Below are 13,187 nucleotides of genomic sequence, written 5' to 3' on the forward strand. Positions count from 1 at the left end.
TTTCGTGACTATATTTATACATAGGGAAGCAATCTTTTTCGGGTCCAAGAACGATGGTTGTGCATAAGGAGGCAGGCAATATATGAATGTGATTTTGTAAGTCCATACTAGGGGCGCCAATGTGTTATTTAAAATTGTCTATCTTATGTGTTATGCAACATTTGGTTTGAAGCTTGCGATATTAATTATTCGATTTCATTTTCTTTATGGTCACATAAGCGATTAATATTTTATATATGTTATTTACGCATCTTGGGGTAAATCGATAAATTTTAAATATTATTAAATTGAGTTAGTAATGTAATTTCACATGCTGTTGATTTGTAAAAGAAAGAATTATTGACAAAATAATATTTAAGAGTAAATTTGGAAAAATGCCTCCTTTATGAGTTTTTGTTTGAAAAATACCCATCCTTTTTTTTTTAAAACTATTTTTAATATATAAAATTATTAAATTTTAAAAACTATTTTTAATATATAAAATTATTAAAATATCCACACTAAAATTTACTTATAATTTTTAAAAAATTATACTTAAAACCGAAAAAACCTTTTTTTTGTCGACACCGAAAAAATCTATTAATTTTTTTAACTAAATTAATATTTGATGTAACTAACTAACAATTTTAAATATATATCTTATCTTGAATATATTTTTAAAACTATTTACGATGTTGTTGGAAATAAAACAAAAGAATATTCTTTACAAGGTCCTATATTATTACATATATATATATATATATAGCTAAAAGGAAACCTAAAGCCCTAATTGCAAATCTAGAGGGCGAAAACGATGGCAAAATGGGGAAATGAGGATTTAGTGAAAGATGAGATCCTCCAACACCTTCCTGTGAAATCTCTGATTCGATTCAAGTCGGTATCCAAACAATGGAGATCGATGATCGAATCTACCTATTTCGTTAGAAAACATTTGGTTTGTCCTTTCTCAAACCCGAAAATTGTTGTTGGATCAAGGACTCATGATGACGACAACTCGCTAACTATTCTTCTAGAGACTTTTTCAAGAGATCATCAAGGCGAAATCGACACACAAATCAGTCGTTCTCCTTGCTCTTACATTTTTCATGGTCCAAGAACAGTGGGTCCAACTATAACCATATGTAAAGTTATAGGGTCTTGTGACGGTTTGGTCTGCATCCAAGAGTTAAGGTATACTAATTATCATGTACAGAATTTGGTTGCCAAGCTATCAATCTTTGCATATGCAAGGATTACAAAAATTGGTTGTTTTTGATATTTTTTAGTGAATTTTATCTTCTTCTATTTTTTTTAACTTAGTGATAATAATTTCAATAAATCTAATTTTCTCAAAGTTTTCGTCAATCACTAATGTTATAGCCTAACTTTAGGAATCGGAAAAATTTAGAACCAAGTGTATACATAATCAACCCCGCGACAAGAGAGCACCGGAAACTTTATCCAACGCAGTTGCAACACGTTCCAGGTATGTGTTTAATTCGTCTCAAACTTGCAAATTTTATAGAATATTATGAAAGCAAATTTATATATACTTTAACAACAGAAAAAATATTGGTAATTTGAATAACATATATGTTTTTCTCTGTAGATTTTATGCCTCTATTGCTATTTTGCATTGGATTTGGGAAAGACATAGTAACAGGAACGTACAAAACGATAAATATAAATTGCTACAAACGTCTCGATGAACATGCTATGCTTCTCAAGACCTCGGTTTTGAACCTCGACAATGGCAGCGAACAAAGACAGATTGGTGTTTTCCCTGTTTCCAACATGGAAATTTCTAATGAGCAAACATCAGTCTTTGCAAATGGATCCGTCTTTTGGTTGACACAACGTTATCACAAGTCACCATCAAAAGCACCTATTAAGTTAGTAGCGTTGGATCTTCACACTGAAAACTTTAGTAGAGTATCTTGGCCGAGTTGGTATGACGAACGTAGTCACATAATGAGATTATGGAGTTTGAAAGATCGTTTATGTCTATCGAACGTGCTACAATACCCGGATGTGGATGTATGGTCATTGAAGATGGAAGACTCAATTGAGAAATGGGAGAAGATCTTTTCTATTAATGTTACAAGTATTGGTCGGTTAGCTACAAAGTTTTGGATGATCGGTTTAGAAGCTGCAAAATTTAGGCCTAAAGAAGGAAAAATTGATGTGGACCAAATCCCGTTCCATAGTTCGAAAACCGCTTTGTATACCGAGACCTTAGTTTCTCCTTATCAAGAGATCTAATTAAGTTTAATTCGATTTAATGTTGTTGCTTTTTTTTTTGTTGACTACTCTAGATTAATGATAAATGGCTTTTATATAAGTATAACATCGATCACATTAACAATATAAAGTCTTTTTTTTTTGTTTTTCCCTCTTCTTCTTCAATGTATGATACAACCTTGTTTAAAAAATCGCTAGGCGCTAGTCGGGCGGCGGAGGTGGGCCTAGCGCCTAGCTAAAAAATCAGAAATTACACGGGATTTAATCGGAATTAGTTTTATGTATTATTTTATATTAAAATAAATATATATATATATATATATATTATCAAATATCTATATACATATATATTATACATTATTTAATTTAATGAAATGTTAAAAATAAATACTTTGTGTGATATATATGTTCAAAGAAAATTTACACTGGTAAAAGAAATATTATCAAAATAAATAATTAGATGTGGACATGTATGTAGTCAATGTAAAAAACATTAACATGTTAAGAAGATTGGCATCAATTAATATCTTCATTTAATTATTATTACTCAAATAAATATATTCAACTTTATTACTTTTTTACTTATTCACGTGTAAGTGATGAAAGTCTCTACCCTTACAAAACCAAAAGTTCCACATCGAGAAGAAAAGAATCAACCATCCAAATTTTATCCTATATATAGCTCTACTTAGTTGCTTTTGATTTTATATGGACCTTAGTTATCTGTGGCCCAAATTTAGTTTAAAATTTTTGGTAAAAATCGTTGACTTGAACGATTTTCAACGCTTAACACATTAAGCGGCCGCAAAATCGGATTAACGATTAATTAGTCCGAATTGGTTAAAATTGCGGCGGAGAGCTGCCAATCACAGATTAGGCGGGCGCCTAGGCGGCTAGGCGCCCGATTTTTAGAACAGCGGATACAATCATACAACTATAATTAATAAAGAAGTCGTTTGAGATTTCAGAGATTGCAGAAAAGTTTTGTAATGGTATATAACTCATTCTAATTACCATAGTTAAATGACAGCGTTTATGGATAAAAACGTGAAAACTTAAGAACTAAAAAACGACGACGTTTTATTGAGGGTATATCTGTTATTTACAGAAATCGAAGGTTCAAAAGAAGAAATTAAAAATTGATTATTGGGAGCTGTCAATTTCCAGTTCACACAGGTACCGAACCCTAATAAGCTAATTGTCTCGTTTAGCATCTTCTTCTCGTTTTTAAGAAATTGGGTCGCCATTGATTCGCACCTCGCAAGGTAGGATAAACCCTAACTCCCAATTTGTAGGTTACACTCTTCCTCTTCTTCGCTCTCTTATTGGCTGTCTCGTTGGTTGCATTGAGCTATTTGTGACAATCTGTGACAATCGGCGAGTTTGGTAACAGGGTTATTCGAATTCTCTCACAAGTTTCGTTTATCTCTATGAAAGATGGCAACTTTTTTTTTGGTTTAATCGTATTATTGAGTTATGAAGAATTTCTCATAATTATGTTATCTGTCTTCTGGAAAAATGTGGCGTCTTTCTTCTAAATTCACAGTTTTTTTCTCCTTGTTCTAATTCTTAGTGATAGAGTCTTCAAATTTGATACTTTTATGGATGAATGAACTCTCGATTGAATCATTGTCTTTCTGGAAAACTGAAATTGAAAGTTGTGTTTATTTGTAGATGGAGAGCACTAGATCGGACCCAGAGCTTGATGATGACTTTAGTGAAATCTACAAGGAGTATACTGGTCCTGCAAGTACTGTGACCAACAACACTATCCAAGACAAAGACAAACCTATCAAACAACGTTCTGAAGAAAGATGTGATGAAGAAGAGCAACTACCTGACCCCAATTCTGTACCAACTGATTTCACTAGCCGAGAAGCTAAGGTTTGGGAGGCTAAATCCAAAGCTACTGAGAGGAATTGGAAGAAGAGAAAAGAAGAAGAAATGATCTGTAAAATATGTGGCGAGTCTGGTCATTTTACTCAGGTAATCATTTCTTTTTGCAAACTCCTTTATAGTTTATACATCATTTGTGTGTCTTTCTGATTGCTGCATCATTACTCTTTGTTCCATATGTTAGGGATGTCCATCTACACTTGGTGCCAACAGGAAGTCTCAAGAATTCTTTGAAAGGGTACCAGCTAGGGACAATAATGTGAGAGTTTTGTTTACTGAGCAAGTTATAGAAAGTATTGAAAGGGAGACCGGCTGCAAGATTAAAATGGATGAGAAGTTCATAATTGTTAGTGGCAAGGACAGATTAATCTTGAGGAAAGGTGTTGATGCTGTTCACAAGGTTAAGGAGGATGGTGAGATGAAAAGTTCTTCTGTTTCCCACAGGAGCAGATCGAGGTCACCTAGGCGAACTTCTGTTGGTCCACCACGTGCTCGAAACTCTGAACCTCAAAGGCAGCACCCTCCATCACATGGTTCATCAAGTTTCCCAGAGCGCTCTGGAAGGCAAGATAAGTTTGTGGATAATCGTGTGCGCGAAGAGAATCGTATACGTGAGAATCAGCGAAATGTTTCCCGAGGATCACCACAAGGTAGGGACAGGATAGGATACCTTAGAGACCTGGTTATTTTCTCTTTTAGTCTTGTCTTTAAGGAAGTTGATTGGTCGTTTTCCGGCTTTTTTTGGCCGATAATGTCCTTTCTTTATCTTTATTTTGCAGCCAAAGGTAAGTCCTTTTGTTCAAGCATTTTGTACAGTACTGAAGTAAATAAATTGTTTACTGAACTTTTGCTCGATCTTCTCTGAATGAAATTGAGATCACGTATCTTACTGTAGCTGTAACCTTTCGTTCAGTCTCGTGGTCAGGCAGTTAACATTATTATTCATTTTATGAAGCTTATGGTAGTGACAGAGCTCGGAGTCGTTCCACACATTCGAAATCTCCAGGGAGACCACGTTATAGTGGATGGGATAAACCGTATGATAGGCAAAAGTCTGAGGTGAGTGGTTATAGGTCTGAAAGATGGGATCAGGAGAGAATGGGTGGCTCCAGCGATATTCAGGTGAGACATCAGTTTGAACGCCCTCCTTTCCCACAGACTTTAGAAGAACTAGAATTGGAATATACGAGGGATGCAATGGAGCTTGAAAAAAAGTGCGATAAAGAAGAAGATGAGGAGAACATTAAGCATCGTGAGGTAAGTGACCCAGTGACTGAATGTGTTCCTCTTAGATTCAAAACCGAGTATAGGCTGGATTGAATTCTGTCACCTAAGAAATCACAATTCCTATTAGTTTCAACTATGAAAGTTTCATGCTTTTTACATTGCTCATTGCTCATAGTATTAGATGGCAGCGGATCTCTCCAAATGTAATTTAGTCCCCAGTCTCCTAGTGAAATGCAATTCCTTTTGAGGAACTTCAGCTTCTGACATCAATTTGTGCGAGTTTGTAGACAATCCGGGAACTGAGAGAGAGTTACATGAAGAAACTGGCTGGGCTAAGGGGTATGAATGCTAAACAATGGGATGAATTCCTTCAACTGGATGCTCAGAGACGTCAACAGCAAGCACGGCAGCAAAACTCTGGCCTGAATTATGGTAACTATAGACAGTTTCCTCCTTATGCTGAGTTTGATGATGGCTACTCTTCAAATCCTCCTCCCTATGGTGGAAACAATGTGCCAATGGATTCCAAGGGAAGATATCCAAATCATGGAGATAACTATTCTTCAAGGCATCAAGACAACAATTATGGTGGGTTCCAACGCCAGAGACGTGAGGACTATGGAAAAGCCTACAATCGTTATTAGACCATCGTAGTCAGATCGTGTTTGGTAAGTTGCTACTCCCCTGTTTGAAGACAGAAGTAATATGCTGTTATGGTTAACTGAAGCTTATCGTTCTTGGTTTTGTTGAGTGTGAATTAGAAGGTTTAGATTGCTTGTTATTTTTGTAACCTAAAAGCTTTCTGAAAATTTCAGGATTGTGCTGGAACTGGATTAACGACCAACAAGTGCAAACAATGCGCAACCGAGGTTTGTTTCTTACTGTGAAGCCATTCTCATATCTGGACATATGTTGAATCACCTTGCAACAAGTACATGTAACTGCCAGATATCTGGTCCTTCTTTGGGTTTGTTGTATACATTTTAAGAATTTCTTTCTTAAGAGTAGTTATAAAACCATTTCCGTTGTAATCATAGTTCTGGCTTTAAACAGAAGATTTGTTTCAGTTTAGCCATTATCGCATTTTGAAGACTTGATGGAATGGTTTTTCTGTGGCCATGAAAAACTTATTCAGGAAGATAATATATAACGTTACGATATTACTAATGCCTCATGAATCTTAAAGGTCCAAACAGCTATAATTAAGTACATGCATTTAACTTTTGGCTCTTCGGTTTCCTCTCCAAATGCTGTGGCTTTTGAAATTCCCTTTTACCTATAAAGATGCAAGTACCTTGAGCACTTGGATTCATCATGTACGCTCATTATTCCAGTATAATATGAATTCGATTGTAGACATTGGAAGCGCTCGCGTCAATTCCTTCATAGCTAGTAAATACAACGGCTTCATCAGCGTTCGCGGTATTCTGGAGACATTCTTGGATAATGAGGGGAACATGACGAAAATTATTGGTCTTCACACTGAGCGGGCGCAGAAAGTAGGCCAACAGAGTAAAACAACCTTGCTCCAGCTCTGCGATGGAGACCATTGCCTAATTGTTCAACTTCCTGTTGGTGGAAATCTTCCTTCCGGTCTCCTCAATTTTCTCAACCTGCCTTATATCACATTCGTTGGAATTGGCATCAACAAGACTCTGATGAATCTGGAGAGCGAGTTTGGTTTGACCTGCAACAATGCTGTTGAGATCGGACCCTCGTCGTGGGACCTTTTAAACAAGACTGAGGAGAAATGCCGTATTGTCCGTCAGTTTGTCTCTTTTAGCAGCAATCCTTTTTGTACCCTCTCCCCGTTTGTCTCTTTTAAGTATCAAACAAGTGCCGTCTTCGAGGATTGGGGCTCCTACAGACTTAGCCAGAAGCAGATCAATCTTGCAACCGCCAATGCTTACTTTGCTTTCAAAATTGGGAACGTGCTCATGGCTGAGTATTGATTGAGTCAAGACGTCTGGTTGTGTTTCTTTGTTTGCTTTGTTTTGTTAAGTACTTGGATAATAATAATAATGGAAGCTGGTTTTATGTTTGCATTTTAGTGGTCGACTACATGGACGAATCTCTTGAGCCACAAACAATTATTTTGTGTACATAAAAAGTTACAGTATCTTCGTTTAAATTGAAACTGGCCTTGACACCATTCGTAAATTTCTGGGTGGCCACATATTAAGATGTAGCCTTTAATTCATTATTCAGCATCTCCACTCTTCCATCTTACAGTATATGGAGAGAAAGATAAAAGTTAGTCGTCATAATATCTCTTTTAAGGCTCGTTGGAAATGTTTAAGTTGTTGATGACACTAACAAATTATTAACGCCTCGTAAATCTGTAAGGTTGAGAAAACTCATATAAATCCATTTTAACTTTAACTTTCGTTTCCCTCTACGGAAGGTTAAGACTTTTGCAATTCCCTTACGTCTATATAAAGATAACGTATCTACCATTTTTTTCTCCTATACTAACAGAGATTGTAAAAATTATTTGGGGTTCACAAACGTGTTAGGATCCTCATTTAATTAGTTACTTAAAACTTATGAGGTCACTTTAATATAAAGTAAATGATACGAGGCATAACTCTTATAGAAAAAATAGTATTTGGGTACACTTAGTAATTTCTAATTCAATGAGGAGATGTATTAGAAATTATTTCTATATAAATAGAGGGTTATGATCCCCAGAACAACACTAACCAAAAAATAAGGAAACTCTCTACATCTCACCACCAGAAACCTAAAGCAACTTAGGGTTTGCTTTGGAAGACCTAATCCTAAATCCAGATCACAAGGTATGGATTCATCAGGTATGCTTCCGTTTTCATTATTAATCATTAGAATCTACCATGGATTTATGGTTTATGGAATCATATATTTTTCAGAGATGTCTTCATCAATTGTGGACACTGGAATAGCTCGCATCAAAACGATAGTAACTGATAAAGATAGCGACATCAAACTTGCTGTGGAGACATTCTTGTCCAACAAGAAGAACACGAAGAAAATCATAGGCCTTGAAACAGAACGGGTTCAAAAAGCAAGAAAGCAATTCAAAACCGTATTGCTCCAGCTGTGCGATGGAGATCATTGCCTAATAGTAAAACTTCCTTGTGAGGAATCTGTCAATCTTCCTGTCTCTCTCTTCAATTTTCTCAACCTACCTCAATTCACGTTCGTTGGATTTGACATCAAGAAGACTCTGGTGAAGCTTGAGAGTGAATGGGGTTTGACATGCAAGAACTCTGTTGAGATCAATCCCACCACATGGAACCTACCCGACATGACGAACGTTGGGAGACGTATGATGCATACTTGTGTTTTTTCTCAGAGACCGACAAGCCCTATCTTTGAAGAGTGGGACCAATGTGTTCTTACCAAGGACCAGATTAAGCTCGCAACCTCAAATGCTGATTTTTATAAAGATTTTAAAATCAATGATTGAATAACACATGATTTTAGTTAGATTTCCAATTCCATTCAAATCTTGTTGTTGTTCAGTCTTTTAATTAAGGAGGGGTTATTGGATCATTGATTTGAATAGAATTAGAAATCCCTATCACCTACCTAAATCTTGTAGGCCACAAACAAAGTATAATATTTGGAAAAGTTTTGGATTAATTAGTAATTTTGTCGCTTTCCTTGTCGCAACATTCCAAATGAATATACGGGCTTTTACACCGCCCAAGTGTAAAAGGCGATAATTCGGTACATTCGGATATTGGGCCAGGCCTGACAATTTTTACATATTACAAAGCCTACTAGCCCACATAACTAACACTGGCTCCTTTTCCAAATACTTAGAGGGGGCTAAAGAATATCTTGTTAAGATTTGGGGTCAAATTGAAAATTCTAATTAAACATAAGCCGCCTCTCTCTCTTCTCCTAAATCACGCAGCCGAACCCTAGCTTTCATAAATTTTCATTCATTCATCGTTCTTCTGCTTTTGCTTCTTCCAAAGGCCTAGCCTTGTGCTTCCTCGTTCTATCTCTCTTGCTTCCGTAATTCGTTCGTAAGAGACTCTCGTGATGGGTACGGAGAGAAAGAGGAAAATTAGTCTGTTCGATGTTATGGACGATCCGTCTGCTGCGGCGAAGAACACCAAAATCAGTGGTCTTGCCGACGGCGGAATCAACAGTCTCATCAATAAATGGAACGGGAAGCCTTATTCACAGAGATATTATGATATTCTGGAGAAACGTAGGACTCTACCTGTCTGGCTGCAGAAAGAGGAGTTTCTCAAAACTTTGAACAGCAATCAAACTCTAATTCTGGTTGGTGAGACCGGTAGTGGTAAAACCACTCAGGTAAAGTTTTCATCTTTTCTATTCCGATACTTCGAATTTGATATATAAGCTTAGGAATAATTTATATCGAGGAGGGTTTTGGTTGATTTAATCGGAGATGATGTTTTGAGGCTAATACTGAATTTTGTTTATTTGTACAGATTCCACAGTTTGTGATAGATGCTGTGGATGCTGAAACATCGGATAAGCGTAGGAAGTGGTTGGTTGGATGCACACAGCCTCGTAGAGTTGCCGCCATGTCTGTGTCCCGTCGTGTTGCTGAAGAGATGGATGTAACTATTGGGGAAGAAGTTGGTTACAGCATCCGTTTCGAGGATTGCAGTAGCCCCAGAACGGTTCTTAAGTAAGCATTGTCTCTCTTTTAGCTTCTCATCTTTATAATTTATGTACTTGTGGACTTGTATCTAATCATGTGTTACTCACTATGACCAGGTACTTGACTGATGGTATGCTCCTGAGAGAAGCAATGGCGGACCCGCTTCTAGAGAGATACAAAGTGATTATTCTCGATGAGGCCCACGAGAGGACTCTAGCCACAGATGTGCTGTTTGGTCTTCTGAAAGAAGTGTTGAAAAATAGACCTGATCTTAAGTTAGTTGTGATGAGTGCAACTCTAGAAGCTGAAAAGTTTCAGGATTATTTTAGCGGTGCTCCTCTGATGAAAGTTCCTGGTAGGCTTCATCCTGTTGAGATCTTTTACACTCAGGAGCCTGAGAGGGACTATCTTGAGGCTGCTATTAGGACTGTTGTCCAGATTCTCATGTGTGAGCCACCTGGTGATATTCTTGTTTTCTTACCTGGAAAAGACGAGATCGAAGATGCTTGCCGCAAAATCTATAATGAGGTTGGTAATCTCGGAAATCAAGTGGGGCCTATTTAAGTTGTGCCCTTGAATTCTACTCTTCCACCTGCGATGCAGCAGAAGATATTTGATCCTGCTCCAGAGCCGGTAACAGAAGGTGGTCCTCCTGGGAGAAAAATTGTTGTCTCAACTAACATTGCTGAGACTTCTCTAACCATAGATGGGATTGTCTACGTCATTGATCCTGGTTTTGCTAAGCAAAAAGTCTACAACCCTCGAATCCGTGTTGAGTCTTTGTTGGTCTCCCCAATTTCAAAGGCAAGTGCTCACCAGAGATCTGGTCGTGCCGGTAGAACACGCCCTGGAAAATGTTTCAGGCTTTATACAGAAAAGAGTTTTAATAATGACTTGCAGCCGCAGACGTATCCTGAAATATTGAGATCAAACCTTGCAAACACAGTTTTGACCTTGAAAAAACTTGGAATTGATGACTTGGTGCACTTTGATTTTATGGATCCCCCTGCTCCGGAAACACTGATGCGAGCCTTAGAAGTTTTGAATTACTTGGGAGCATTGGATGATGAAGGTAACTTGACAAAGACAGGTGAGATCATGAGTGAGTTCCCCTTGGATCCACAGATGGCAAAGATGCTCATAGTCAGTCCTGAATTCAACTGCTCAAACGAGATTCTCTCAGTTTCAGCCATGCTCTCAGGTCCGCCCTTTACTTTTATCTTTTTGTTCTTGCTACCTTTGGTTAGGTATGTAGTTAAGGGTAGGCTTAAACTTGCTACAAGTTTTCATTCTGCATCTAGTCTAATGTGCATTAGAACTCATCTTTTATCGTTCATGTGTATAATTGTCATTTAGAATGAAGTATTAGAGTTAGGTTGTCATCAGCTGTCACTAGTGTGGGTTCTGCATACCCATGGTTAGGGGGTGTCCTAAGTAAGTGCTGATGCAAATAGTTGCAGTTTCTCAGTTATTCTCTCTCATGAAGCAAATGGTATCAGTCTCATCGCCTCTATGCATCTGCTGACCTCTTCCATGGACCTCTTCTGTTATAATTACCAATTCTTTCTCTAGTACCGAATTGCTTTATTCGGCCTAGAGAGGCTCAAAAAGCAGCAGATGAAGCTAAAGCTAGGTTTGGACACATTGATGGAGATCACCTCACATTGTTGAATGTCTACCACGCTTTCAAGCAACACAGTAAGTGATTATCAATTTCTCTTCCTCTTTGGGTTATAGTTACTTTAGACAAATAAAATGACTGTAACTAACTTGGTCAATGTGAATTCTCGCAGATGAAGATCCAAATTGGTGCTATGAAAACTTCATCAACAATAGAGCGATGAAATCTGCAGACAATGTTAGACAGCAGCTAGTTCGGATAATGTCAAGATTCAACCTGAAGATGTGCAGCACTGATTTTAACAGCCGCGATTACTACATCAACATAAGGAAGGCCATGCTTGCAGGTTATTTCATGCAAGTGGCTCACTTAGAACGTACTGGCCATTACTTGACCGTCAAAGACAACCAAGTATGTGAAAGCATATTCAGTTTATGTTGTTTCCATTGAAATAATGTTTCTCTTTGTACTAATCTGATGGTTACATTCTTGTTTTGCAGGTGGTTCATTTGCATCCATCCAATTGCTTGGATCACAAACCGGAGTGGGTAATCTACAATGAATATGTTTTGACTAGTCGGAATTTCATAAGAACTGTGACAGACATTCGTGGTGAATGGTAAGTTCTTGCATTTCCTGTTCTTGTTTTCTTTGGTTATTATCTCTCAGAGGTTTTCTTTTCTGAAAAAATCTCTCTTTTGTTTGCCATGTGGATTCACAGGCTAGTAGATGTTGCTTCTCATTATTACGATCTTTCGAACTTTCCCAACTGCGAAGCCAAACGTGTCATCGAGAAGCTTTATAAGAAGAGAGAAAGGGAGAAGGAAGAGAGCAAGAAGAACCGGAAGTGAAGGAGAATCATGTTCTCACATGTCAACATCTGATTCTACCTGGACAAGAAGACCAATCCTTAAAGCCTGTCTCATATTATAGTTACCTCTTTGACCAAAAGATTCTAGCAGTTTTCGTTTTTGTAGGTGTTGTGATGAAACAAATATTTGCATGTGACCCACCCAAATGGTTGTTCTTTTAAGAGCTTTGAAGATTCCTGTTATTGAGTTCTCCTTTCCCGACTATCTCTAATGATATGGTTCTGAGTTATGACAATTAGCAATAACAATTTTGAAAAGTTACATATCTGATTAAAAAATCTGATAGAAAAAAGAGGTTCGAGACACAGGCTCACAGAGACATTACTTAATGTAATTAGTCAAAAGTTAATATTTTCTACCAACTTACAGAGAACTCAATTATTCTTAAACATAAACGTCTGATCTACGACTTGCTTATTTCCATTGGGTAGCGACAATTGCCTGAAACTCCTGATCTACATTCTGAACCTTTTGGTCAAGAACAGCTGCTTGAGACTGCATCCGAGCTATCTCATTGTCTAGTGTTACTTTTGCTTCCTTCATCAACACTTCTTGTCTCTGCAATTCAGCAATATCTTCTTCATACTTCCTTCTTTTATTGTCATTCTCTGTGATCTTTTCCTCAACAGCTTTTAATTCTTCCAATGCGCATGTCTGCCTTTCTTTAATGGACAATAGCTTGGCGATCCGAGATCGAGGTGTTGTAACATTGAACCCGTGTTTC

The 13,187-nt window shown here is 37.3% G+C and overlaps 6 protein-coding genes across 9 annotated transcripts in view; 5 read left to right on the plus strand and 1 right to left on the minus strand.

Moving 5' to 3' along the window:
* The first annotated feature begins 778 nt into the window (after nucleotides 1–778).
* On the plus strand, nucleotides 779–2,331 carry LOC9323056 (putative F-box protein At1g71320). Its single transcript, XM_002886945.2, has 3 exons — nucleotides 779–1,170; nucleotides 1,371–1,465; nucleotides 1,589–2,331. Exons 1-3 carry the CDS (start codon nucleotides 794–796, stop codon nucleotides 2,239–2,241), a joined length of 1,125 nt encoding a protein of 374 aa, XP_002886991.1. The 5' UTR covers nucleotides 779–793; the 3' UTR covers nucleotides 2,242–2,331.
* Nucleotides 2,332–3,381: 1,050 nt separating this feature from the next.
* LOC9323057 lies at nucleotides 3,382–6,503 on the plus strand. 4 transcript variants are annotated; one of them, XM_002886946.2, is made up of 6 exons: nucleotides 3,382–3,485; nucleotides 3,895–4,206; nucleotides 4,301–4,766; nucleotides 5,072–5,373; nucleotides 5,631–6,011; nucleotides 6,159–6,503. In XM_002886946.2, the coding sequence occupies exons 2-5, from the start codon at nucleotides 3,895–3,897 to the stop codon at nucleotides 5,985–5,987; spliced, it is 1,437 nt and encodes a 478-aa protein (XP_002886992.1). In that variant the 5' UTR covers nucleotides 3,382–3,485; the 3' UTR covers nucleotides 5,988–6,011; nucleotides 6,159–6,503. The 4 variants fall into 4 exon arrangements, with proteins under 4 accessions (XP_002886992.1, XP_020891494.1, XP_020891492.1 ...); XM_021035835.1 differs by lacking the exon at nucleotides 3,382–3,485 and adding an exon at nucleotides 3,498–3,515; XM_021035833.1 differs by lacking the exon at nucleotides 3,382–3,485 and adding an exon at nucleotides 3,516–3,606.
* A 180-nt stretch (nucleotides 6,504–6,683) lies between these two features.
* On the plus strand, nucleotides 6,684–7,417 carry LOC9323058. Its single transcript, XM_002886947.2, has one exon. It carries the CDS (start codon nucleotides 6,684–6,686, stop codon nucleotides 7,293–7,295), a length of 612 nt encoding a protein of 203 aa, XP_002886993.1. The 3' UTR covers nucleotides 7,296–7,417.
* A 645-nt stretch (nucleotides 7,418–8,062) lies between these two features.
* On the plus strand, nucleotides 8,063–8,859 carry LOC9323059. Its single transcript, XM_002886948.2, has 3 exons — nucleotides 8,063–8,156; nucleotides 8,232–8,755; nucleotides 8,848–8,859. The coding sequence occupies exons 1-3, from the start codon at nucleotides 8,144–8,146 to the stop codon at nucleotides 8,857–8,859; spliced, it is 549 nt and encodes a 182-aa protein (XP_002886994.2). The 5' UTR covers nucleotides 8,063–8,143.
* A 345-nt stretch (nucleotides 8,860–9,204) lies between these two features.
* LOC110224258 (probable pre-mRNA-splicing factor ATP-dependent RNA helicase DEAH2) lies at nucleotides 9,205–12,654 on the plus strand. The gene is given in 7 exon segments (XM_021010216.1): nucleotides 9,205–9,654; nucleotides 9,795–9,997; nucleotides 10,087–11,171; nucleotides 11,543–11,668; nucleotides 11,764–12,002; nucleotides 12,092–12,210; nucleotides 12,313–12,654. Coding segments are annotated over 7 exon segments (2,181 nt in total). The 5' UTR covers nucleotides 9,205–9,375; the 3' UTR covers nucleotides 12,443–12,654.
* A 105-nt stretch (nucleotides 12,655–12,759) lies between these two features.
* The window catches only part of LOC110224259 (DUF724 domain-containing protein 7-like), a 3,325-nt gene continuing 2,897 nt past the window's right edge, over nucleotides 12,760–13,187 (minus strand). The window contains exon 9 of the mRNA XM_021010218.1: nucleotides 12,760–13,187. This exon is cut by the window's right edge and continues 3 nt beyond it. Within this exon, the coding sequence (XP_020865877.1) occupies nucleotides 12,878–13,187 (310 nt within the window). The 3' untranslated portion in view covers nucleotides 12,760–12,877.

The sequence above is a fragment of the Arabidopsis lyrata genome (genome assembly GCF_000004255.2).
Source record: "Arabidopsis lyrata subsp. lyrata unplaced genomic scaffold ARALYscaffold_2, whole genome shotgun sequence".
Lineage (NCBI taxonomy): Eukaryota > Viridiplantae > Streptophyta > Magnoliopsida > Brassicales > Brassicaceae > Arabidopsis > Arabidopsis lyrata.

Bases quoted from the DNA above. Each gene is read 5' to 3' on its own strand.
- LOC9323056 (XM_002886945.2), top strand. From the start codon at position 794: ATGGCAAAATGGGGAAATGAGGATTTAGTGAAAGATGAGATCCTCCAA. The intron at 1,171-1,370 runs GTATACTAATTA...GCCTAACTTTAG, and splicing joins GTCTGCATCCAAGAGTTAAG to GAATCGGAAAAATTTAGAAC. The intron at 1,466-1,588 runs GTATGTGTTTAA...TTTTCTCTGTAG, and splicing joins GCAGTTGCAACACGTTCCAG to ATTTTATGCCTCTATTGCTA.
- LOC9323057 (XM_002886946.2), top strand. From the start codon at position 3,895: ATGGAGAGCACTAGATCGGACCCAGAGCTTGATGATGACTTTAGTGAA. The intron at 4,207-4,300 runs GTAATCATTTCT...TCCATATGTTAG, and splicing joins AGTCTGGTCATTTTACTCAG to GGATGTCCATCTACACTTGG. The intron at 5,374-5,630 runs GTAAGTGACCCA...GCGAGTTTGTAG, and splicing joins AGAACATTAAGCATCGTGAG to ACAATCCGGGAACTGAGAGA.
- LOC9323058 (XM_002886947.2), top strand. From the start codon at position 6,684: ATGAATTCGATTGTAGACATTGGAAGCGCTCGCGTCAATTCCTTCATA.